Source organism: Calypte anna, chromosome 14 (assembly GCF_003957555.1).
Source record: "Calypte anna isolate BGI_N300 chromosome 14, bCalAnn1_v1.p, whole genome shotgun sequence".
NCBI lineage: Eukaryota > Metazoa > Chordata > Aves > Apodiformes > Trochilidae > Calypte > Calypte anna.
Genome location: NC_044260.1, coordinates 14013616 through 14040665, shown reverse-complemented (window position 1 = coordinate 14040665; position 27050 = coordinate 14013616). Strand labels below are relative to the sequence as shown.

Below are 27050 nucleotides of genomic sequence, written 5' to 3'. Positions count from 1 at the left end.
TCTTTCTGTGCTGTAAAACCTGGGCTCTTGGTGAGGGTGCTCAGAGCCCAACTCCAGCTCCCTGGGACCACGCAGGGTTTGGGTGAGAGGCTCTGGGAGGGCTGGGGGGACATTGATCTCTGCTCTCCATCATCCCTGAAGTACACAAGCTCTGGCCCTCATCACCACTTGTTAGTTTAAAACATGATTTGTCAAGGCAGCCAATCTGCCAGCAAATTTTCCCTTCCTTTTTGAGGCAGGGGGATCTCCTCTCTCCCCAATTCCCTGTATCCAGCACCCAAACCAAAGCCCTGACAGATGAAGCCTGGTTCTGATCTGCCTGGTGCTGGGACTGCAACCCTACCTCTGGATTCATACCTGCCAAAGGTCACTCAGCTTCCCTGCCTGGCTGTGCTCTTCCTGCCAAGCTCTTCTCTATTGAAGGGCATCAAAATTACCCATGGAGCAGGTTCCCTCTGGAGATGCTTCATCACAAGAGGACCTGATCCAACAGGGAAGGCCAAGCTTATGGAACTAGGCAGCTGCAGATTATAAGGCATGTATTTAACTAGCACTCTTTTAAAAGCCTGGCAGTTTTATTTTGCCTCTGCTGAGCCCACTTGGCTTGTGTTGATCCAGCTCTGAAATTATTTACAGCTGCAAGTTAGACTGAGGCACCTTTACAAGGAGAAGGGCTCTTGGTAGGTGTTTAATGTCTGTATTTGTGGGTGTGCAGATTGGCCTCAAGCCATCAGAACTCTTCTCTTACACAGCTGAAGTGTCTCCAGTGACTGATGTCTGCTAAGATTCCTCCCTCCTGTTGCCCTTCTTCAATAATTAACTGAATGTTCCTTGTTCAAAGTGAAGCCCACCCCATAATGTCATTGATACAAGTGTTGGGACACAGATTAATTCCCTCTAACTCTGGCAGATCCTTGGCAGACACCTTGTTGAGCACTGGAAATCCTGGACACTTGGATTAGATGAATTCATCCCCAGGTGACTGCTGAAGCCCTGAGCCCCCCAACTGGAACTTGCCCAGGGAGCTTCTCAGGGATTCACTTCACTCTGAGATATAAGGATCCTCACTTAAATCTTCAGCACTTGAGCAGGAGAAAGCAGAGCTCAGATTTCCTTTTTTCTTTTGTTTTTAAACTTTTCTTTGTATTGCCTTCTGTATTGGAAGAACAAGGTGAGGCAGCAAATTGTAGTCTCTAGGTGAAATCACTGGGTTACTCTTACTCCTTATTTTTTTTTTTTTAATCCAGATATTATGCTGATCCTTTGATTATATGTGTTGGTGTTTGAGCAAAAAAGATTCTCCAAACTGACGTGTTTGTCATCCCAATCCCCTTTCCATCTCATTCCTACAGCTGTAGGACCAGAACACATTGTGCAAAATGGATGTGATGATGTGGGATGTGGCTTTGGAGGCTGTAATGGTAGTTTAGGAAGTAAGGGCACTCTTAAAAAAAGAAGATGTAAGGAAATAATTTGGCAGAAGCTGCTTGGGATTATAGGGGTTTTTACCTTTTAATGGGTAATTATTCTTGGCCACCAATAACAGTAAATAACCAAAATATATACTTCAGAGACAGAGGTAAACCTGGATTTCAAGAAGTTGCAGCAGATATTTTGTACTTGAAAAAAAGGCAATGACTCCGGGTCAGGCAGGACACAAGTACCAGGGTTTGGGCAAGGGAAGCAGCAGAACTGTGCAGACGATCAATATAGGGAAGGTTCTTACGACTTTTTAGGATGTGCAGGGGGTGGAATCCAAAGAGAAGCCCGAGAGCAGCATTGGTTGGGGGGTCTTGAGCGCAGTGCTGGCCGCGGGTCAGCAGAGGGAGGCAGAGAAACAGAAGTGATGCTGGAGGAGCTGCAAAGGCTCCCGAACACCACTGAAATTTTTAAGAGGAGCGAGAGCACATCGGAGCTCTCAGAAAGCCAAATCCTCTCCAGAAAGGCAGCTCCGTCAGCCCTTGGGAAAAGAGAAAAAAAAAAAAAAAAGTCCAAACCACTTAAAAAAATGTCGAATTCCCGCGGCAGCCCCGAGGATGTGGTGATGCAGCGAGGCAGGGATGGGAAGATGAGAAGGGAGGATGTGGATGATTCTCAACCTGAGGGGAAGAGGTTGAAGCTGGGAAATGAAGGAGGAAACATTGGGAAGGACAGAGGAGCAGCAGCAGAAGAAATGATGCCTTGTTTGGGCAGGGAAGAGCCCGTGGCTGCCGGAGGAGGTGAAGGCAGAAGTGTAAGTGAGGATGCTCAGCTGGGAAAGGGGAAGGGATGTGAGGGTACCTTTGAAATCATTTGTCACCCTGGAGTTTGGGATGAGGCATCAAGTAGTGTGGGATGAAGGGGATCCAGTGTCCCATCTCACTCAGATGCTACTCTTTAGTTTCTTATCTTAAATGTGTGCTTTTTAGTGCAGGAGGATGTGTTTTAATCTGGCTCTCACTCTCAGCTGCTTGCAAAATGTGTTTGGCAGAAGTGATTTTTCTGGGGGGGGGGGGGGTGAGGGGAGAAGAAATTGACTGCTAAAGGTTGTTTCTCAGTTCCCTGCATCTATGTAACAGTACCATGACTTGGGCATTTTGGCTTGCTTATCAGTCCATCCATTCAGGCGTTTATCTTGTGGAATACTGCTCCACAGCTGGGAAGAGGGGAGTTGGTGGTTAGAGATCTCATCTGGTGGGATTTGGGGAAAAAAAGTGTCTGATCAGTTGTCTCTGTCACCATTATCTGATCTTTCTGTGAGGTTATCTTGGTGTTAACTAATGAGTGCTTTCTGACGGGTTGTTCAGCCCAGCTGCTGTGCCTGCCAGGTTTCTGGGGCATAGCAGAGAACTGGAGAAGAGAAGGAGAAACTTAGAGATTCCCAGCCAGCTGAAGCTTTGCCACTCAGGGTGCATTTTGGGCCAGGCACAAGCAGGGACTTCCCTCAGTCTGAAGTGGGAATGATGCTTTGGGTGCCTTTGGGTTACCTCTCTGCCTGTCCTACACTGGAATTCCCTTAACAGCTGCTAAAAATCATTTTAGTGTACAGACTTTATCTATCAGTTTTCTGAAATGTATTTTTTCTCTTGTGGGACTGATATCTGGAATTAAGATGTTCCTCTTCAGATGAAGAGTCAACATTTAAATTTCTGAGCCACATTTAAATTTCTAAACAATTTAAAGGTACTTTACTCAGTGCATTGTGCTGGACTGTCATCTCTAAATGCAAGGCTCTTCCTGACTTCCCAAGTATTTAAAATGTGTCTCCAGTGTCAGCTTAAACAAGCAAAAGTCTGTTTTATCAGACCGTGTAACTGCATGGATTTGCACTTTGGGATAAGTCTATGACTTGGGTTTCCAATATTTATGAAGGCAGGGTCTTGTTAACTCTCAGGTATCTCAGTAGCACTCTTGGTCTTGTACCTGTTCTGGTAGAGAGATGTCTTTTTTCAAAGCTATGCAATGCATTGGTTGGTCAAATAACCTTTGTTTTTAACTGTTTCTTTCTGTTTTTTTTCCCTTCTGAAAATTAAGGTCTTAAATCCATTCCACTTAATGATGAGTATCCGTAACTGAATACCACAATGGGCCAGGATAAGTCTTTTTGATAGGACATCTTACTAGAATATTTAATTAGGAATTTATTGAAAAAAAAGCCTTAGTTAAATAAGATTACTTTATTTTAGAGGGTTGGGTTTAGAATGTAGAATATACTAGAATGATTTGTACTTAAACCACTGGATTCTGCCCCATAAATGAGGCTTGGTTTACTCCCTTACTGCTGTCCCATCACTACAGGAAAGTTCAGTGGTAATTGATACCTGTCCTTTTCTTGTCCTTTCAAGGACCTGTGTATATCTTCTTCAACACTATATTCTGACTTTTAAACAGGGGTTTACTAAAAGTAGTAACAAAAGAATGGTGAAAATAAGCAATTATTTACTCTTTCTGCCCCCAAAGTATTCTTAAATAGTTTTCATAACATAATGGTTCTTATAAAGATCCTTAAATTAAACTGAGCTTGATTCACAGCCCACCAAAGCTCACTGATACTCTCTCTTCCATTCACTTCAATGGACTCTTGCTGGGGATGCTGCTTTTATATCAAGTTGTGATATTATTTTTTCCTCTTCCCATTTAAAGCTGCGTGTCTGAGTTTGGAGACACTAATAGAAACACTGAAATTCTGGTGCCATAAAATTCTTCCTAAAACCAAACTTGTTCAAGCATCACTAAGTGTCTTTTACCTTGTAGAGAGCAGGCTGCTGGAAAAAGATGTTCTGTGTGCCCTTAGGAAAGACTGGAATGAATGACTTCATTTCTGTGCTGAGGAGCATCTTTATTTTAATAGGCAGAGTGGAATGGGTAATCAATGCATGCATTGGAAGAACATTCCCTAACAGTCCATTATGTGTTCTGTTTAAAAAAAGAACTTTAAGAAATACAGTCTGTGACTCATTTTTGGAGTAGTAATAAAAAAACAGCAGCAGAACAAGTGTGCTGGTTCTTTAGTCCACTGCTTTTTGCCTGATTCAACATTCAGTCTTAGCTTCAGCAGAATGAAACCTGCCCAGGTCATCTCCTCCAACTCATTGCTCCACTTGTTATGAAACCTTGCAGTGTGACAGCATGCAGACACCATCTATATTTTATGCTTGTGAAATGGTGCAGAACCCTTCTGGGCATTTCCTTACATTGGGTATTTATGAGAGTTGCTGCTGCTGTGCACAAGTTGGTTGGAGAAGGAGATTTTTGTGCCACTGGCTTCAGGGAGCCAAGGGAAAAGCTGAGCTGGGCCATGGAGGGCTGGATGGGACAGCAGGCACTTGGCAGGGGTGTCTGGAATAATTGCTTCATTTAGTGCTGGCTAATTAATGCAGAAACCCAGGTACAACTGTGATTGTCAGTTCTGACACATATTAAAAGAATTTGCCTTTTTTATTGCTTTTGTCTATAGTGAGAGCTGCTTGCAGCAGGTGGGAATTGCATCCTCTCAGCACCTTTCATCCTTTGGAATCTTTCTTCTTGGCACAGACTGAACAATGAACAACTCATTCACTGAACACAATGAGGTGGTTGGTTCCAAGCAAATGGAATGGAGTCTGTGCAGTGAGGTCCAGCTGAAAAAATTCTCATTTGGTACAGCTGGTGGGGAATTAGCATTTGGAAGAGCTGGTGGATCACCCTTTTCATCAAAAGTTCTGATAAATCTATTTAACCAGAGTCTCTGGAGAATTCAATCCTCCTTTTGTGTGCCTGGAGCTGCCTGTGTCCTCTTGGTGACTGTCACCCAACCCAGTCACATACTGGCAATAATTTATTCCATAGAAAATAGCATTTACTGAAGTAGAAAATGTGTGAAGAAGAAAGATATCCTCCTAGGCTGATAGATGTGTTCTGTCCTTGGCCAGGTTATACAAGTAATGGGTTATCCCTGAATTAGGATCATGAAGAGTGTGTATCCTTGGACTTAAAGTCTGGTTGGGTCTGTCTTTAACCAACAGGTTAAATGTGGCCTGCTGAAGGTTGTTTGGATTTGGGGGCAGAAATACTTCTTTAAATACTTCTGTATTTATAATGCCTGCTCTCTTACAAACCAAATGGTTTTCTCCATAAACATTCCCCATAAACTTAGAGAACAAGACAGAATTCCTGGGTTTCATAGAGCATCCCAGCAGTCTAACTGTGTTTTCATCTGGGCAGGGATGTGTAGGACAAGCTTGAACTTCTGTCCTTCTAAAGAACTTTCAGGAAGACTTAATGCATTTGGGAATTAAAGCACTGTCAAATTGCTCCAAAAATTACCTTTGCCTTTATGAAAATTTGGAAAAGAGGGAAGTGTAGAAGAGCAATGAAGAGAAATTACAACTTTTTATTGTTAACGTCAAAAGTAATCTATTTGTTGCAGTTTTGGGATTGTCATGTTGTAAAAGAAAATCTGAGAAAAATATACTTGGATCCATGATTTAAAGGATCACTTGAAGGATTTGAGTCTGTTGACTTGGTAGGCAAACTGTGATATATGCTGAAATTAAGGTTTCTGTTGTTTTAATTCAGAACAGACTAAATATTGCAGTCCAGGACAGATGCAGAATTATTTGTCTTGAGAAATGGAAAGAAGGAGAGAATCCTGCTTTAGAAGTGAGAGGTGGTATTGCTATAAAGCTGCTGGAGTTCCTTCCAATGGAATATTTAATAAACAGGAGTAATAAAGCCTTTTGTAGCAAGGTGTGGACAAATGATCTTCAGAAATTGGTTTGGACTTTATTCCAAGTCCCAAGAAGAAGTTGATGGGAAATATTCTCCTGGGAACTGATTAATCCTCCTGTTAACCTTCTGCTGGTTAATGCCACATCAGAAGCAGTGCTGGGGCTTGAGGATGAGGAACTGGAGTAAGGAATTGGCTATGACAAGTAAAGGCAGTAAAAACAGACCCTTCTGGATGGCCTGATTTGAACATTTTTACTGTAGTTATTAGGACAGATCACTAGATGGCAGGGGGTAAGTGTACAAAGGTTTCATATGGGCTGCCTGATTGTTTTGACATGGGGAAATTTCATTTAATTCAGTGAATGCCTCTCTGTTTTTAACATGTAATTGCAACTAAAAGTAGCACAAGAATCTTATTTACCAAATGGAGGTTTAATTTCACTCATAAGGAACATTCATGGAGCATATCTGTCTCCATTTGAATAACCAATTAACTAATACTACAGCTTTTGTAGAGTAGCCAGAATGCTATTTTTGATTGAAATTACAACCAAAATGCATTAAAATCTTTTGATGTGCAAAAGGAGATGTTTCTGACCTCCAGAGCTGAATTAGTGGAGATCTCAGATATTAATGCAGTGCTTTTATTTGCTGTTGCCTTTCCTCTGCTGTATGCCAATAGAAGGCAGTGTGCATTGAATAATCCCCAGGTCATTGTGAGAAATGTCTTTATTTTAAGTCTTTATGATTTAGAAATTGATGAAATTATTCCTTTTCTGCATTATTTAGTGCTTGCAGTCTCAATTAACTTGATTTGAAACTATGGAAATGTGCCACAAGCTCTGCAAAAATTGAAAATGGAAGCAGGGCTGGTGCTTCACCAGCTTTCCCTTTTCTGGGGAGTACTCAATGTTCCAACTCATTTGGGACTGCATTATTACTACAGAGTTGCCTGGTTTGTTCCATTAAATGAAGCTGCATTATCTGATGCACTGCCACCCCTGTAATTTCCCTCCAGAGAATGCACTTTATGTGTTCTAATTTTGTCTATTGTACAAGGCTTAAACAGCCCAAAGAGTTACACGGAGTCTTGTCTAGACTAGAAAGGAACTGCAAATGATCCTTTAAAGAATACAGAACATTACTTTTGATAGTTGTCTTTTGTCCTGAGCACTTTCCTTCTGGCATCCTGAGTTATTAAAATGGGCTTCACTTTTTCAGCAGTTGTGGAGGAACATCATCACTAACAGGAATCTTGCAATAGTGTAGGAAAATTAAACAGGTGAGTAATTTAACCTGATGCCATTGACTGTGAGTGCTAGATAATGGGTATTTTCAATTAGTTCTACTGAGATTTAATTAACAAAAGTCCATGTAAGACCCACAAATCAATGGGGAGTGGCAGGAGAGGCCACGTTAGTTGCTGCAGCCCTTGGGAAGGACTTTGAAGTTCTAAAACCAAAACTCTGAAGCAGAAAGATTTCCTGAAGACAATAATTCATATAAACCTATTTTTCTTGCTCTTTTCTTTCTGCATGCTCACAACAGAACGGATTTCAGTGGGATTCCATTACACAGAGTTGTGCCTGGTGCTACTGAATGCTGCTCTGTCTGTTCTCCTGCCTGGGGTACTTGCAAGAAAGGGCAGATTGCTCTGGTTCAAAGCCTTCCAGGTATTGCTGATAGCTTAGGATCCCAAGGAAATAGCACAATTCTGGTGATTTGGGTTTTTTTTTCATGAAAACATTTTCTTTAATTAATTGATAAGCTACACAGAATAGTCAAAAACAAGAGGGAAGTCCAAGTCTCTATGGCACAGCAGTATCTGGACTGCTTTAGCTGCTGAGGTGCCAGGCTTCAGCTGTTAAGAACAAAGATCCTCATCTTATGGCTTCTGAAAGTGCTTTTTCCCCTCAAGGTCATAATGACCTTGGATGGTTGAGCAAAGACAGCATAAGAACAGTCATTAAGAGCAAACACTGAAAGGGCTGTGTATTTCACAGCTTCTGGAATTATTTTGATGATATTGGTTACCTTGGACAGGAAGCAAATGATGAAGAATTATAAAGTTTTCACAAAGATTCCATTATGGTTCATGTCCATGAATAGTGTGGGAAATTCCTGAGTTAGAGGAGTTTTAGCTCTTCAGTCTCCTTGTCTGGAAATTAATGAATTAGGGACTTTAGTAGGATGGTGATTGCAAGTTTTAATTAGCATGAAAATTGCACATAGCCACTGAAGTTATTTCTGTCCTTGCTGTGAGTCTGGCTGCAGATCTTAAAAGGCTGCATGGCATGGACCATTTCTGCAAGATCTGAAGGTAAAAAGTGTGATAGTCAAAACCTATCCTGGTGATGGTTTGTGTTAAGTTCTGGTTGCATCTTACTGATATTTTCCTTGATACCTGAGTCTGATTTGGTGTTTTCTATCAAACGTTTGTTTCTTTTCTCTGGGACAAATAGATATACAAAGCCTTCAAGTGATCTCATGGCAGAGTAAAACTTGCACAAAAAGTAAAGGCTTGATTTGATCCAGTGAATTATTCTCCTGATCTCTGGCATAGTGCATCAGAGTTGATTTCTTCAGCTGTTCTATTTAGTGAGCCCTAGTCACACACTTTGTGAGGCTCAAAAGAAACCAACATCAACAAGAAACTCTTTTCTAGTTGTGATGTTCCCATGTGTCAGTAGCCAGGGTTACTTTCTGATTCTCAAGTCCCAAATACCCTGCTCCATTGCTATGTCACTCTGCTGGGGGGAATCCTGGCACTGCAATGTGCCTGCTTGGCCTGTAAACAAAAGCTTCCAGCTTTTTACATTCCTGATCCTCCCCTTCCCACTTGGAGTGCTGAAGGTGATGGAGTTGTTGCTGCATCACCTTGTGCATCAGCTCCACCTGCATGGGAGGCTTTGCTTGGCAATGAGTTCATGTTCTTAGGGCAGTAAGTTTGTGTCTCAATGTCTTATAATTACTGAGATATGGTAAAGAGAAGTAGGTTTTTAAAAATACAGGTACAAAACCTCCTGGCTTTGTTGAGATTGCACTCCCCATGCTGTTGGGGAGATCTGTGGGAATAAAAGGTTTAAAAGTGCATGTGTAGAGCCAGGTCATATCCCAAAATAACACGAGGGACTTTGAAACCCAAACAAAGCACTGAGGAGATGATCACATTACCTTCCATTAGGGGCTAAATCAATGGTTCAGCCTGGCTGTCCTTTCCCAAGTTGTTTTTAGAATCTTGGTATTTAGGGATCCCCTATGATTAGGTTTGTCTTTCCTGCTTGCCTCTTTTCAGCATTCCCCCTGCCCTTTTGTCTCTTGAGCTGAGCAAATCTGGTTTGTAGGAACCAGCACAGTTCTCCAGAGTTTTGGCTTCTACCTCTGAGATTTCAGGAGCTGGAAGAAATAACTTAGTAAAGAAGTGACTTGCTTACCTCAGTGACCTGTTCATCTGCAAGATGCATTTGTTTTCATCTCCTTAAGTGCTTAAAAAAGGCTGAATTTAAAGCTCGCATTTATTATATGGTTAATGTCAGTTTGCTTCCTACTACTTTGTATTTTTTCATAAATACTCAAAAGACATTTTGACTTCAGAGTACAAATGCTGAAATGCTGCAGCAGGAAAAGCATCCAGGACTGCATGCTTTGAAGAAGAAAGTAACTAAATAATCCTGAAGCTGTTTTAGGAATAAATGATGTTCTTTGGGTTATACATTTTGAAGGGGGAAAAGAATAATTCACTTCTGTAGGAATAAGGAGAGTTGTATCTGTGGAGACTGAGCTGCCAAACGTCACCTTAAGCATTATAGAAAATACCAGCAGCTTAACATAAAGAAATGCAAGAAATTATACAGTCAGTAGGAGAAAAGTGTCTGTATATCTATGGAAAAGTCTAAATCCTCTAAGAAATACATAGGGTTTATCCTAAAGCTACTCTTGGATTACCTACTCTGAGTATTAAAGATGTGAAGCTTCCTTCTCAGATCGTGACTGTGCCTTCACTCATGATATTTTAAAAGGAGTCATTTTAGGCTCTACTTTTCTGTTGCCTTCTCTATTTTTAGCTGGTGGGTGTTATTTTAGTGACAGGTTTATCTGCAAGACCACAAACAGGTCTTCATTAAAGGCTGAATTTTTAGGAAAGCTGAGTTTCTGAAATAATTCCATTGCTTCAGCAGCATAGAATTTCAAGAACAAACCAGAAGGTTGTAGTTTAGAGACTTGCTTGAAAGAAAAGTTACTGGAATTGTCGTGCCAATAAATAATAAATAAATAAAATTAAATTGTAATAAATTTATTGTAATTTATTGGAAGTTTCAGATGGATTCCCAGGTCTGAGTATCCTCTTCATTTATAACCTTTTGGGTTGTGGTTTGCCAGGCAGATGAGGTCACAGCACTTGAGTCTCACCTATCCCAGCAAAACGCAGGAATCTGGCAGTGTCTGTGGGGTCATTTAGGTTCTTTCTGTTCTCTTCCAGAATAGTTTTAGGAACCTGAACATTTGAGGCAGGATTAATTGGAGCACTTTCTAGGAATTTGGCTTAATTCCTTTTTTTGAGAAGCTGTTGAGGACAAGTGCTGAAATATTGTCACTATTTTGAATTTCCTTTCAACAGAAATTTTCATTCTTTGTTAGATTAAGATTAAATTACTTTTTGGAACAAGTTCTTACTTCTCCTCTTCAAGTTCTTAACCTGGTTTCGATATTTGCTGACCTGTAAAGCCATCTTATTATTATACACTTATTATTCTTATTTACACTTATTATTATAGTGCCAACAGTATGCAGATATCTGTAGTAATGGCTTCTGTGGCACATTAAAATGCCAAATTCATAGTTTTCCACTTATAGAGCCTGGAGATTCCAGTCTGAAAATGGTGCTTTTGGAAAAAGAGGTAGCAAATCAATCAGTTTATGCTTGAGACTGTGTGGATCTCTTCACTTTCCTTTCAGGTCCCTGTTTCAGCAGACACTGAAAGTCAGGATGCTTCTAAGTCTGACCCATTATTCAGAGATAACTGCAGACTATTAATAACTTTGATCATTGGTAAAGATATGATTTTTTGCCCTGCAAGACAGCATAAATGGCCCAGTTTTATAAACTGGAATTTATAGGCTTGTCAGATCTGACACTCAGGCTTTCTTATCTAGAAAATTAAGAAGGGTTCATTGCCTCATGGTCAAGAAAGGTGTGATTGCAAATCTAATCTGTTCCAGCATTCACATCTGGAATGGATATTGCTTGAACTTCAGTTTCAAGGTAGTCTGATACTTATTTACTTGATTGCTGACCTCCTCTTGGCCAGATATCTGGAACTGAGCAAAAAAAAGACTATGCTGCTGGAATATATCCCTGTGCCAAGCAGTGGCACCAGTTAGCTACTGCAAGTAGCTGATGCTGGAATTGTCATGGATCATATAAATAATTGAGTTTATGGCACATTAGACAAAGGTCTGAGTCTGGCTTTTGCTTATCCCAGACAACAAAGAGGCACTGGAGGCTCTTATTTATTCTTGAAATTCCATTTCCAGCCCAAGCCACAGTTCTTAAGCAACACTTCTTTGGCTTTCCTGTTGAAAGGTGCTTAGTTTGGAGCAGTGTAATTAGCAGAAACTTGAACATTGTGATAATAGCTTGAGTTTATCACCTCCCAATTAGCTCAGCAGAGGCAGCATTTGCCTCTAGCACTCCTGCTTTACTAAGATGTATTCAGTAATCACCAAAGTAAAGGCTCAGAAAGCAGCACCCTGGGTACCTTTGCACAACTCAAACCTGTCAAAAGACTGAGGGGCTTCATAAAATCAGAATTAATCTATCTGAGTTTTCCTCATGCTTCTCATTATTCTCCTCTGAATCACAACATCTGCACTTGCTTTTAGCTCTGGGTGGTACTGGGAAAACTTGGGTAGGATGGGATCAGGTTCAAGGTGTGAAACACAAACTCTGTGCTGGGACTTTGCTTACCTTGTCCCAGACAGCCTCTGTTGTCCTTGGGGGATCATTTCTCTCAAAACTCTTGCCTCAGGAAAAAAAAAAAAAAAAAAGACTAAAATCAGAATGAAGGGACAATGAAATGTCAGGAAGGACTCCTGAAGCTCCCAGTTGTGTCCTTGGACTGAGTGCTGGGAGTCCCAGTGCAGAGCTGCTGGGTTGGAGCCCCTGGAGGAGGCTGATGGGAGCCTGGGCTGGGAGCCTGCACTGCATGAGGTTTGGATAAACTGCTGCTGAGGCAAATACTGGGCTGCAAACAGAGGAGTGGGTGATAAGAGAGATCTGCACAGCCTGCTGTAGTGGAAAGGCTGGGAAGGGTGGTTTCTGCTTTGACTTGAGCTGCAGGGAGGCTCTCTGTTCCTCACATCCCCTTTGCTCTTTCAGAGGCCACCACTGGATATTTTTCTTTTTTATCTCCTTCCTCCATCTTCCTTCTTCCTGCTTCCTTCTTCCTTCCTCCTTCCTCCATCTTCCTTTGTCCTGCTTCCTTCTTCCCTCTTCCTTCTTTCTTCCTTCTCCCTGCTTCCTTCTTCCTTTCTCCCTCTCCTTGCTTCCTGCTTCCTTCCTCCTGCTTCTTTCTTCCTTTCTGCTTCTTTCTTCTTCCTTCTTCCTTCCTCCTTCTACTTGCTTCCTGCTTCCTTCCTCTTGCTTCCTTCCTTCTCCCTTCTCCCTTCTCCCTTCTCCCTTCTCCCTTCTCCCTTCTCCCTTCTCCCTTCTCCCTTCTCCCTTCTTCCTTCTTCCTTCTTCCTTCTTCCTTCTTCTTTCTTCTTTCTTCTTCTTTCTTCTTTCTTCTTCCTTCTTCCTACTTCCTACTTCCTTCCTCCTTCTTCTTGCTTCCTGCTTCCTTCGTCTTGGTTCCTTCCTCCTTCCTCCTTCCTCCTTCCTCCTTCCTCCTTCTTCCTTTTTCTTTCTTCCTTCTTCCTTCTTCCTTCTTCCTTCTTCCTTCTTCCTTCTTCCTTCTTCCTTCTTCCTTCTTCCTTCTTCCTTCTTCCTTCTTCCTTCTTCCTTCTTCCTTCTTCCTTCTTCCTTCTTCCTTCTCCCTCCTTCCTTCTCCCATCTCCCTCCTTTCTCCTTTGCCATAAATCTGTAGGTGCTGCATTTTACCCATGCAAGCTTTTGGGAGAGGATTCCTCAGGAACATCAGCTGTGCTCCTGTCGTTTTTTGGTTTAGTTTGAAGAATCTCATTTCCAAATCTGGAGCAGGGAAGTATTTTAGGAGTCAGAAGGAAGAAGCCCAGGTATTCCAACCTTCTGGCATAGCAGAGTTCCTGTGTTTCATCAGAAAGAGGATGACAGAAGTAAGTGGAAGCCATTCAGCCATCTCCAGAACTTGGAGCCTCTGTAAAAGGACTGTTCACTACCAGGATGTGCTTTTGTGTTTGAGGAGATAAAATAGTGAAATCAACAGCTAACATTGTGTTTGTGGTTCACTTAGAGCCCCCAAAATCTACATGATTCATAAACTTCAAACACCTTTTCAGAAGTGATGCTGATATGTGAAGGTTTTCAGTCTCAGGGAGCAGATTTGGAATTCCTGGATTGATTTGCTCTGGATCTTCACATGTGTTTGAGGGGATGCTGCTCTTGACAAGATTTCCATTTCAAATTAGGTAGTATTCTTTCTATGGCATTTTTACCTAAGAAAAGATAAGCTAAAGCCCAGATTAAAATGAGAAAAAAATACTATGTGATGTAAACCCAGACTTGTTAGGCACATGTACCTTGTCACTTGAGGCAGTCCCAGAGCGTTTGTAGTGTTGAGTTTTATTGGGCTCCATAGCTCGATAAAAATTGCTTTTTCTGACAGCCCCCACTGGAAGGGAATTTAAACATTAAGGTTTCAATAGATCTTACATAATTTTGTCCCTTTTTATACTTCCTCAGCACTGCCTCAAGTCAATGTCCTTCTGGAAAGAAAAGGGACACCGAGTCCTTCTGCACCTGCCCTTGGGATGATGCCCAAGGAGGCAGTGACAGCACTGGTTCAATATTAACATCTCCCTCTTGAAATACTCTACCCAAGGACTCTAATTCTGTTAGTGTGGGTAAATATTTTAACTCTGAGCTTTTTTACTGGGGAAAAGTTCTGTGTTTTATGGAACAACTAAATAATTCTGCTAGATCTGCATATAACAGAGTCTCTGAAGGGTCTCAGCCCTTGTGACAAGCTTTCCCTGGGATACAGATGGGAAAAATGCATTCCTTGGATTTGTGTTTAGGGAAACAGAAAAGCTCACTCTTACATTTAAAGTGTGATTTAAAATCTGCAAGCCTCAAAGAACCCCAAGTCCCTGAGTGAAGCTTTGCTTTGTTAAATAAAGCTAATCCTCTGGATGTTCCCTCCCAGAATGGATTGATTTTTATATAAGAAGTTGGCAGGCATCCTTGGGAAGAGATCTTTGCTTATAAACCTTGATCAGAGTTATTCTCTGTGGTACATGCATGGAAAAAAAATCTGTAGAGTTTTGCTGTTTAAATTATTGGACTACTTATTTGCCTACACAGTAATGGAATGACTAACCAAAAAACCTGTAAATAATTAAGAGTTTATTTCTTTTAGTGGCTAAGACTTAGACAAGAAAACAATGTGAGATAAAGGAGCCAGGAGAAAATGCAGCTGAGGGCTGAATTATACATTGCAAACCCTCTGGGGCTTTAGGATGAATACTTGTGTCAGGCAAAGTATAAAACATTTGTCATAATCAGTAGGCCACAGCATTAAATGCTTGATTTGATTCTCTGGATTAACAGTGAAGATTCCCTTCCACAATTCACTCATTTTTTTCTAAAACTACTTGTAAGGTTTCCCACGTTTCATTGTTTGAGACACAAGAATTTGTAAAACTAAGGAAAAAATGATAATTCAGTTTCCTGACCCTGAAAGTTAGGGAAATAAAAGGAGAAGCTCTTATTCTCAGTTTTGCTGAGCCTGTTTGCTGCTCTCTTCAGGAAGATGATGAGCACAAACATTGCAAAAGGCTGCCCAGAGATGCAGCAGATCATCCTTAGCATTTCTTTCTTACTACTTGGAGGTTTTTTTTTACTTTTAACAAGAAGATCCTCTGGCAAATGCTGCTCTAGCAATACTTTGTTATTTAGAAGGCAACTGAAAAGCTCCAGGATAACTCTGGCATGTGAGAAAGGTGGAATTCTTAACCTTACTGGGTTTTGTGAAGCTTTATTTCTCTTCTCCTGCCACTCAGCACCTGGGCTTTTGGGTGGAGGATTTTACACCTCTCTCACCCCCCATTCTACCATCTCTGTTTTTTTCAGCTTTTTAAAAGACCATAAACCCTGCTGCCTCTATGATTGGATGGAATTGCAGTATTAAGGAGGGGGGGTGAATGAAAATGCCAGTCCAAGTGACAGGCACTGGTGCCATTTAGGCTTTGAAGTTGTTATTCTCTTGCATGAAGAGTGGCAGCTGCTCCTGATACCCTGAAGACTTAAAATTTAAAAGTAGCATCATCTGCCTCTCAGCCCTGCAGTCTGAACTTGACACCAGTCACATTTTCGACCAGTTTCAGTGAACACAAAAACATGAAGGGAAAAAAATAGTGTCTTAAGGGAGATCCTCTTTTTGTAATCTCCTTGTGTGAACCTTTGGAGTCATGAGAACAGAAGATGGGGAGCAGGCAATTTCCTCTCCCCCTTCCTTATTTTTTTAGCCTAGACAAGACAAAACGAGCAACTTTTATCTAAGGAGATGATGTCCTAGGGAAATGTTTGTGTATATAGGGCCCTTAAATGTAACTGTACTATTTTTTTGTTTCCTCTTTTCTAATTCTCACCATAAGAAGCCATTGAAACTGCTCACCGAGTGAAACTTCTGCTCTCTGGTGGTGTTCCCATGCTCCAGTGTTAATGGTTCTTGAGCTGGTTCTGCTGTGGGACATGAAAAGAAGTCAGGAGGTAGGAGTGGGAGTGAGGTTGGGATGTCCTGGGGATGGGGTTCAGCTGTCCTGAGGAGGATCTGGTGCTGGAGTGGGAAATCTGTGATAAAACTGAGCAGGGCTCTTGTAGCACAACTCCATCCATCTGGAAGTAGTAAGTCATGTTGGGATCAGTATCTGTGGGGTGATGGTTTTCTGAGGCTTTGTCTGAGTCACAGTAATTGCTCTGAGTAGAGCAGTGACCTGCAAGGGCCTGAACCTGGTGTCTGCCCCAGAGAAACCAGGCAGACACAGCAGCAGACTTTAGAGATCCCTAAGGACAGCCCTGAGCATGCAGGGCAGCAAGCAAATAAAATATGTTCTAGCAGAGTACAGAGGTACTGTACATGTCAGTACAGACCTTCTGAATTCACTGGTATATAACTTTGAGAGATGGATATTTTATGTTTAAAGCTTCAGGTCCTACCTTTAAAGGTCCCTACAAGGTTCCTGACTTTGTGGTGAAGGCAGAGTTCAGCTTTGTGCCTGAGTTTCAAGGACAATCTGTGTGATTTGCAGATGCAAACCTTTTGTCTGAAGAGAAACTGAGAGAAGGCCACAGCCTTGGAGGGGAACTCTGCTTCCCTAACTGGTGACCAGTAAGAAGCAATGTTCATTTAGCTGGGGGAAGTTATTGTCTCTCTTTTGCTGGAAAATCCCCTCTGTCTCACCTCAGGTGCTTTCACCTGTGATGATTTTCCAGGGCTGAGTTTCCTGTGCAAGACAGATAGCTGGGAAAAAATAAATTAAAATAACCATACTACAGTCTGTAGCTGTTAGCAGGTTCTTTACATTTAGGTTCAGATTTACAATTGCCATGTTGTGTAGCACCCTAAGGCTTGTCAGGTAAAAAGAGGCTCTGCTTCCAGCCTACTGGAGGCTCTCTGGCTCCACTCTTCAAAGGATACCCAGAAATCTACTGCAGCTACCATTTGAGTGTTTTTTACATTGATTAGTGAATGTTGGACAGACAGCAGAGTCATGAAAAGACATTAAAGGTGGTAAATGAGGTTCCAGCCCTGCCATCAATACCAGCTGGGCTGTGCTTCTGTACCATTATGATGGCGTTTGATCATAATGATGCTGCCATTGATCATTTGAACTTGGGGCCTCTCAGAGAAAAATGGAGCAAGTTGCTTAAGCAGGCTGAGATTTACTGGCTGAGATATTCCTAATATTCAATATTCTCATTTAAGGGTAACCTGGCACTGCCAGGGCAGGAGGACACAAACAGGAATCAGGGAGTGCCTGTAGTGGGAGCACCTTCCAGGGCACCTTCTGTTTTCTTGCTCCCAAACCAGGTTGTTTGCAGAAGGAAATAACTTCCCAAAGCCTACCTCTGGCTGCAGTGCTGTCCAGATCATTGCATGAGCAGTTTTCTTTTTTGGTTTTTGAGCTGAAAAGCCCAACCCAGGCTCCTACTTCCTGTGGTTACTGCTTAAATATTTACACCTGAAAGAAAAAAGCTGAGCATCTTCTCAGAGGTTTGCTTGCAGAGGCAGCTGGGGGAGGTGGTTTGTCCTGGCAGCTTTTCTCCATAGATCTGCCCAGGTGCCTCTGGGCATCTTCATTTAGCCTTTGGGTTTCATGTTTCTTGCATGAATACCTGCTGCCTGTGTGCTTCCACCACCTCTCCTGGCTTTTCTGCTCCACTTCAGACCCAGTTCCTTCCTTCAAACATGAGCTTCCCTCTTTCTGGACTTGGGCTGAGCTGCCTGCTGGGCATGAAGAAGTTGCTGAGATTTTTCTGAGCTGAATGCAGATGGTGGCTCCTGTGAATCTATGGGGATGAAGCTCACAGGAATCAAGACTGAGGTGTTTTTGTGTTCTCCACAGTCCTACAGAGTAAAGACACTTAATTTCTTCTTAAATTCAGAGTGGTTCCAAAGAATGTTTATCAATATGGTGATAGGTGCTTTATATATATCAATATATATATTATATATATTATAAATATATATATATTATAAATATCTGTATTCTCACATAGGTCTGCCATGCCACTTGTCTTTAGACCCAGTTTTGTTCCTAGCAAATAAAGAATTGGTGGCAAATGGCATCAAACCTTCTTTTACCAAGTCCCATTTTTCTCAACTATTGATTTCAAAGAGATCTCTTCTCTCTCTTGCAAAAAAAAAAAAAAAAAAATTCAGTGTAAATGGTGCCTTTTTTATCTAGGAGAAAGCAAATCAGTGATAAGTAGCTGTTCAAAGAAATAATGCAATATAGTTTTTAGGAGCTGGTGTTTTCAGGCCAGAGGTAAGAGAGGCTCATTGCCCCTTCCCTGTGGCCAGGGTTAGTTCTGGTTTTAGTCTCCTGTTTCCCAAGCAGGTTCTGATAACATTGTCTGTAATTAGTCCAGATAATTTTGGTGAATATGTCAGCTCCAGGCTTGTAATCAGTCAGCTCTGCATGTGTTCCTCAATGATTACAAGTGTAAGGAAGAGCCTGGTTTTGTTCCTTATCAAAATAACTTATTTTCAGCATTTTTGTGTTGTTTCACTGTAGAGTAGAGGTGCTTCTATGTGGGGATTTAATTAATGGCAGCTCTTGAAGAGCCTGGGTTAGGGCTCTTACTCAGCAAAGATACTGCTTTACTTCAGGTCATGTCATTCCACTTTAGGATAATTCCACTTTTTTTCTGAATTAATAGAATTTGCTGGGAAATGTCAAGTATAGTTATTCATACTTAAGTCCCTTCCTGCTTTACAAGTTCTCTGTCATCTCAGTGGGTGAGATACAGGCAGTGGGAAATGCATCCTTGCAAGACTTGGAGGAAAAAAAAATAGTTGGCACAGTCCTGCAATCCTTGCTAAACTGTGGGGTCTTCTTGAACCCACTTGTTTTAAGGGTTTTGAATGCTGTGGTCCTCAGATCATGAACAAAGGAGCTTTGGGTTTGTTTAAAAGAACCAAAGAAAAAAACCTCCAACCTCTGTTCAAAACAAAGGGGAGTTGAAAAAGGGGAATGTTCCCTTTTGTAGGACCCCAGATTTGTATTATTTCCCCTCATTAATTGGCAAAACCACAGCAGCTGGTGTAAGGTTGGTGCAGTTCAGATGCTGCTCATTGGAGATGTAGAGGAATATAAATCAAAGGCTTTTCATTAAAGTTTCTCCCATGCCCACAGGTATCAGTCACCACTACCTGCAACTTTGAAAAGGTTGGCAAAAAACCACAAAGCAGCAATAAAATGTGATCAGAAGGGTTCCTAAGGCTGTGACTGTCCTGGGAAATGGAGCAGCCTGTGCTGTGCTGATGGTTTAAGGCTGTAAATCCCTGTGTCACAGTGCCCTGAGATATTTGTGGGGGATGGAAACAGGAATGCAGAAAGGTGAGAACTTTGTTTTGGCTCAGCCTTGGTCACAGTGCAGTGGGACTGTGCCCAGAATTGAGTATGATATTAAGTTGAGTATGATATTAAGTTGAAGGAAAAAAATCCATTTTATAGGGTTGCAAAAGTTGAGAGAAATTGATGTCAAAATCAGCATTGGACAGAAAAAAAAACAAAACAAAAAGGGACCTGGCAGTCCTTGCAGTCCTATACAAGAGCTACTCTTGTAGCTTATGCTGGCATTCAGAACCCATGATCATCTTTCTAACATGATTTTTCTTAAGAAAATAACCCTTTTCATTGAGTGTTTGTGTGATCTGCTGTAAGATCAGGCTTGTTATCAATTTGTAGAACACGTGCCTTATACCCTTGTTCAGCTGCCAGTCTAGAATTCAGCACATGAACCCATTGGTGATAAATACAGGATTTTTTTTACCATAATCTTCCTTAAAAGTTCTTGTTAATAAGTTATTTAGCAGCACTGCAGGCTGGAACTTGAAACTGAGTCATTTTTCTGGTTTTCTCCCATTTTCCCACACAAACACCCATCATGTGGTGCTGACCCAAGTGGTGTCTGTTTCAATCCTGGTGTCTGTCTTGTGCAAACTCCCTCAGAATTAAAGGGCACTCTGGGACCCAATAAAATGCACTTTACCAGAATATCCAAAAGGTTATGCTGGAAATACAACTCTGAGTAAAAGGGAAATTCTAGATTTTTTGGCAGAGTTCTCAAAGCCTCTGACAGTCTTTCATCTGGAGTAAAAAAGAAGAAGCAAACACAAAACAAACACATCAATAATTACTGGCCTATATTTGGAAAATTCAATGTCTGATGTATGCAGGAGACTTGGCATGGGAGGAGAGAGTTTGTGTTCTGCCTAGAATAAATATAGCATTTCTAAGTGCTTGGTTGCTTCTCTTTGCAGGAGAGCTTTGTGTCCTTTAACACTGCTTTTAGCAGGTTTGAAAATACTCTTCCTTCAAGTTGTTTTTTAATTATTATTATTATTATTATTATTATTAATTTCTTATTAAAGAAAATTATAAAAAAGAAAATAAAAAAAAATGAAAGGAAATTCTTTTTATATAAGATGTCTCCAGCACTTGAGCAGTGTGCTCATGCAGAGGTGACAATCCTGTAATGATCCATGAGCAATACATCACTGGAATGCATTCCCACTATTGATGGCTTGGAGCCCATAAACCATCCCCAGGAGCCCTGAAGTGTCTGCTGAGCCCTTTTTGAGTTAGGTGGTGGCTGAGAAAAGTTGTCAGCAAGGATGCTGAGGCTTTTCCAGTGCTGTGTGGAGCAGTGATGGGCAGGATACCTGTGGAGCAGTGATGGGCAGGATTGCTGGGAGCATCCCTGCTTTCAGTGGCAGATGCTGCAAGCTCTGTATGTGTCTTGAAATAGCAGAGGGCCTCTTGATAAAATGGGTTGTCTGGGCCTTAAGGCAACTGTAAATGCTTAAGAGGTGTTTTTTGGGTTTGGTTTTTATTTATGCCTCTGGTCCTGAGCCCTGACACCTCGGTGTGCAGAGCTTGGGCCACGTCCCAGCCCTGCACATGTCAAATGTCATGATGGAAAAACCCTTCTGTGTCCATGGCAGGACATATCAGCTGCTTTCCTGGTATCACCATAGGGTTACACTCTAATAGCTCAAGCTTTCTCTCAATGGTCTCTCTGTTTCTGGAGACCATGGTAGAGATAATCCAATTAAATCAAAATCTGTCTGTTTTTTCACCATGCTGTTGTCCCCTGTTTGGTGTGAGTTGTCCATAGTGCCACTTGCAAAGGCAATAAATTTACTTTTATTTAGGTTTCTACTGACTTCTTAGTCCTTGGAACACTTCCTCAGAAAACTTGCTAAATCCATCCTGGGAAACCTTCAAGATTACATCTTGGAAATAAGTTCCCTGTGGCCTAAGGAGATCAACTTGAGGTAACCAGATTTCCTACACCAATTCTGCTGATCTATTCATAAGCAGCTCACTATTACCTAATGTTCTCTGGGTTGTTTGTTTTAGTTTTTCTACAATTCCATGAGTACTTCCTGGGGAGACAGCAGCTTTTTCTTTCTGTGGGAATTGTATTAGGCAGCTGTTGCTGTTTGCAAGCCCTGCAACAACACAGATTATGGCAAGTCTCTGCCACTGCCTGGAATTCAAAATGGTTTTGACTTTGTTTTTTGCAGAACTGAAATGATGCTCATGCTGAATAGAAACTGAGGGTGTTGTCAATCAGAGGACAATAGATTTTTCAGTATCATATGGATCACCTTTGCTAGAATAAAATGTATTGTGAACCTGGGACTCAGAGCCACAGGTCAAGCAAGGAAGCTTTAACCCTTTTAAAGCCACCTCTTAATTAGCTCTGTTACTGATGAGATGGAAAGGAATTCTAATGCAACAAACACTCAACCTGAAGGCAGTACCAATTCATCCCCCATTTTATAGCTGAGAACAGAAGGCAGAGAATTCAGCAATGGCTGGAATGTCAATAGATCTTTATGGATGCTTCCTCAGGTCTGTGAAAGACCCAGAAATACTCAAAGCATTTTACAAGTCTAGGACCAAATTCTTACAGTGGCCCCACTGCTTTTCCTGGAATGATAAAATTAAAGATGAGTATTAACAGAGGTTTGGGTGTTTACAGAGAAGATAAAAGCAGCAGAACCCCTCAGAAAAACTTCTTGGTGGCCCAGCATGGGAGTCCCTAATGACAGATCATCCAGTCCCTGTACTTGCATTTGTAGGAATTTCAGCAGGCAATACAGTGTCAGTGTCTGTGGACACTGAGCTTTGTTTGGGGGCTTCTTTGGGTTCTCCTATTTAATTCATTTCTACTTTGGTTGATCTGCATTGCACAAATCCATCTGTACTGAGAACACCTTGCCCCTGAGCCCATGAGCACTCAGCCCCTGTGCTTTCCTTAGCCATGTTTTATCCTCTGCCTTTCTGAGCACAGATTAATTACACAGTCATTCAGAACAGATTGGCTTTTAAAGCTCTGGCTTCATTAGAATGTATCTGCTTGAAGCATAGCAAAGTAAAATAGTTATCTGTATGTTAATAAGATAACCCCAGCCCTTCAGAGCACATCAAACAAGCTGGGTTTTTGGTTTTTTTTTTTTAACCTGCTGCTATGAGAATGTGTGTTATTTAAAACTGCTCGTTTCAAATCCTTCTGTTCAAACAGCTTTGTGAAGCCCTGGTGTAAAGGAAGCAGCTCTTGCATCTGTCTGGAGGCAAACCACCTCATTTGTATTTTAGAATGAAAATTTATTTGCCTGCTCTGGGCTGCAGTGGGGATGGCTTTAGCATTCCCTCCCAGCCTCTCTGAGTACTTACACCACTGAAGTTACTAAGCAGAGCAAAGGATTCTCTGCAGGTATTACCCAAATTACCCAAAATTACCCAAAAAGCATTTGATGTTTGTCTGATTTATCTTAATCTGGTTGTAAAGATGAACACCAGTTGGACTGGGAGGGAAAAAAAACTGGGAGCCTTGATTCTTGATTCACAAGAAGTCAAACTACAATGCAGAAATATCATTTAAAGGGAGTCAAATATAACCTTAAGATACTGTGTGGCATTCCAGGTGTTCCAAGAAGCTGGAACCTGCCAGCCCTTTTGTCCTGGTTCATGTAAGGCACTGGGTGCCCAAGGGGCTACACAGGAGATCAGGAGCAGTGGGTTGAAAGAAATATTTCTGTTCTCATTTTACAAATGAGAAAACTGGAGAACAACTGAAAAAAAAAAAAAAAAAAAGAAATTATCAGCCCAACATGATGTAAGGAGGCTGAGGCAAAGCTGGGGATGAATATCGGATCTTAGTTCAGTGATTTCTGTCACAGGTCCCTTACCCTGCAGCTCCTCAGGTTTGTGGGGGATGCTGAAAAGAATAAATCTCTCAATCACTGTTTCAGGAGTTTCTCTTCAGAATTCCAGGAACTCTTATAGATAAAATGCTGAGTTTGTCATGAAGGTTTTACAGAGAAGAACAGAAATGTGCATTTCAGTCTCAGTAACTCCCTCCTTTGAATTTTTGTTTTGACTTGTTCCAGCTTTTTTCTTTTTTTCCCCCCAAATACTAAGAAGTTGCCAGACCTCATCAATCCAGGATTTCTTTTCCTCTTGTCTGTGTCACTTTACAAGTGTTAATTCATTGCTTTTTTATCCAGGCACTCTCTGGTCTCCAGTCCTTTTCCCTAACCTCAGGAGTCGGAGTTTACCAACTTGAATGTCTTGCTATGCTTTGTAATCTTATTTTCCAGCAATATAATGTGACAAAGCCATTAGACTTCTGATTTTATGAAAAAAATGAAATTATTTCCAAGAAAACTTGTTAGTTCAGTTAAATTTACTCATCTCAGTTACTTACTCAACTTGATCAAGCAAACAGAATATTAAAAAGGCAAGGAACAGGGGGAATATGTGCAATGAAACCACTCATCCAAACCAGTTTTATCAGCCATGCAAGGAGCAGGCTTTTGGCATTAAGGATGTTTGTTTGCTGTTAGAATTTACTGTGGCAGTGATTTAGTCTCAGACTTTTCTGTCCTTAAAGATTCCCCTCCTGTCTGAAGGAATGGTGTTGCTGCTCCTGGCAGTGTTCTCATTGCCTTCCCATTGGCAGGCCTTGCTCTTCAGAGGCTTTTAAAAGATCTGGACATTATAATCTGGTTTTCCCACTCATGTTAGGGTAGCTCTGATATTTCTTTCACTGGGCCTTTTGGAAAATGCAGAAAAATAAGGTGGGAACAAGCCTAATAATTTTGCAGACCATGCAGAGAACTTGCAATCCATTTGTGCAATGGTGAAACCCCTCACAATAAGCTGAGATTTCAGATTGAAAGGGGAAGGGTTCAAACAGTTTAGGAATGAATAAAGGGTTGGGAGAGGCAACAAGGTACTGTGTGGAAAAAAAAATTATTTCTTCAGTGTTCTTTGAGTAATTCCAAATTCTCTAAATGTTGGGTTTCTGCAAACCTAAACCCAGAAACTTTCTGTGAACTGACACAGAGCCCAGGCAGAGAGGTGAAAAGCTTTTTAACAGCCTGAGTAGGAAGCAACCCATGTTTTATGCCCTCCTCTGATCCCTGACCCCTGATGAAATCCTTTCTCCCCAAAGTAGATCATTCTTTATTTTGGGTCCCAAGTGCTTCCAGGACCTTTCTCTGTTTCTCTCCCTTTTGCTGCCCCTTCCTCCTCCCATTCTGGGTTAATTTTAGTGATTGTGATGTTTTCCCTTTCCCCATCCCTTCATAAATCTTGTCTAAATTTGAGACTTGTGAATCTTGGGTCTGCTTTGAAGTTGTACAATTATTCATACTTTATATATCGATATTTTACTTTTATTCAGTGTATCTTCAGTCTCTTTATGTTCCTCTTTGCCTTTGATCTACATCATTAGTGAGTTCTTATCCTCACTCTGGTGTGGATAACTTCCCCCCCTTTTACAGGTCATACCACTTCACTATTGATTTTCCTTTCTCTTTGGAGATACCTTCTTTATCCTTTTGGTTTGCATTTTTTTTCCTTTTTTAAACTTAAGTAAAATTGTTTATTTTTCCACCTGCTTGATCAAGTGTCTTTCCCTTAAGCCATTTCACCTGCAAACATCCAGTCAAAAAGAAGCAGACAAGCATAGGGTCAGTTCCAGGGGGATTTTAATTTAAAATGAAATCAGGGAAAAGTTATTTTTTTCCCTCCAGCACAAAAAGAAATTACCAGAATAGAGGCAAGATATTTATCTTAGCTTCAAAACAGTCTGATGGGAAGAAATTTTCAATTCACTGCTTCAGTTTTTACTTTCTTTGGGGAGGGCAGAACTTTTTTTTCAAGGTGTTGAGGAGAGACAAACCCATCATAAATAGCCAAGATTCTTGCAACTCCTCATTGAGGATTTCATTTGTAGTTTTTCCTTTGGGTTACTGGTGATGCTCAAGGAAGACTCTCAGAAGCCTGTCTGAAGTTTAGGCAACTTGGTCTTCCACTTTTTGAGCCTAACAGAGATCATTCATCTCTTTGGCTCTGCAGTTGGTGGTAAAGGCAGACAAAAATTATCAGAAAAAAAAAATTGATGTCAAATGAGAATGAAGGAAAAAACTCAAAGGGAATTATAAATAGTCAAGAATGCTTCCTCTTCTGGAGAATAATAAATAATTCTTTTCCATCCTGCATTTCATACCTGTTTAAGCTTAGTCATACAAGCAGTACTGTAGTTTCTTAATGTTAAATAATTATTGATTACAGTAAGAGTAATATTTCCTTTTGCTGAATTTTTCTGGTGTTGCACATGGAGCTGAGCTACTCAGTAGCTACTCAGCCTTGTAGAGGTAACTCAGCCAGAAGCCAGCATCCTCCCCTGGTTGCACTACTCCAAGGATTTGTGGATTTGTTTAGGTTTAACTCTTCACCAGGTAGGAGGAATTCCTCCTGAGCTGCTCCTGCACTCATCTGGGCTCCTGCTTTTAGAGTTGGTGTTTAGGAGCTCCCTGTGCCTGCTTTTTATGATTTATGATATATTATGATATATTTGATATATGATATATATGATATTATGATATATTTATGATATATTATGATATATTATGATTTTCTGCTGTCTCCAAACATTGCCTTGCTCTGGTAGGCTGGGGCTGGTTCTCAGGAGCCCTGGCAGAGAGAATGACAAAACCCACCATAGTTTGTTTTGCAGGCATGGGATCCCAGTTCTTCTCTCTTCCACAGCCTTTTGTGGGATGACTTTGAGCAAATCACTGAGTTACTGTGTCCTTTGCTTCTTGTCTTTCAAACCAGGAGGCTCAGGGCTGGTTTGTATTTCATTAGAGAAACCTGAGCTGGATGGAGCAAACTGGACTGAGCTTGAAGTGCAGGGGGCTTGGAGTCCATACAAATACCTCACATGGGCTGTAAATTTTCCCTGACAATTGTGAAGGACTTTTGCTCACTGCCTGGGATTATTTCATTTGATTATGGCCTTGCCAACAGTTACCTCATCCCACATCTGTGTGCAGGGGAATCACTGAGCTGGTAATGCTCAGGAAGTGTTGACCCCCCTGTAGCATCAGTGCTGCTGTGAAGGATTATTGCAGGGATTTATTGGCCTTGCAAAGAGGGCAGACTCTGCAGAGAGACTTTCTTCACAGTCTGCCACAGTATTTGACATTTTTTTCCCCCTCTCTTCCTCCATCTCTCAGTCCCTGTCCCTTCTCACCCATCAGAATATTCATGGTCTGCTGCTACAATTAGGAAAATGGAACATGCTGTTCAGAGGTATTGATCCATCACTTGGTAATAAAGTTAGTAAGCTTTAATTTCTTGTTGTCAGCTTTTGTTGTGCAGAAGAAAGCAATTCTCCTGTGTCTCATCTCCATTAGTCAACTGTCTGATGAGCTTCCCTGCAGTCCTCTCAGCATCCAGTTCTTTGGGTGAATCACTGTAGCAATGGTGAGTACAGGAACCCACATCCAGGACAATTATCCCAGATCCATAGGAAATGCAAAATTAGAAATCAAGTTGTCCTTTTGTCTCTTAAAAAACACCACTTGAGGCATGTGCTCTGTATTTTCACTTCACAAGATGTTTACTAAACT

The 27050-nt window shown here is 41.2% G+C and overlaps 1 protein-coding gene across 1 annotated transcript in view; it reads left to right on the top strand.

The window, feature by feature from the left end:
• The first annotated feature begins 2008 nt into the window (after positions 1 to 2008).
• RBFOX1 (RNA binding fox-1 homolog 1) overlaps positions 2009 to 27050 on the top strand; it is an 818832-nt gene continuing 793790 nt past the window's right edge. Inside the window, exon 1 of the mRNA XM_030459827.1 lies at positions 2009 to 2233. Coding sequence (XP_030315687.1) covers positions 2009 to 2233 — 225 coding nt within the window. The remainder of the gene's footprint in view (positions 2234 to 27050) is intronic.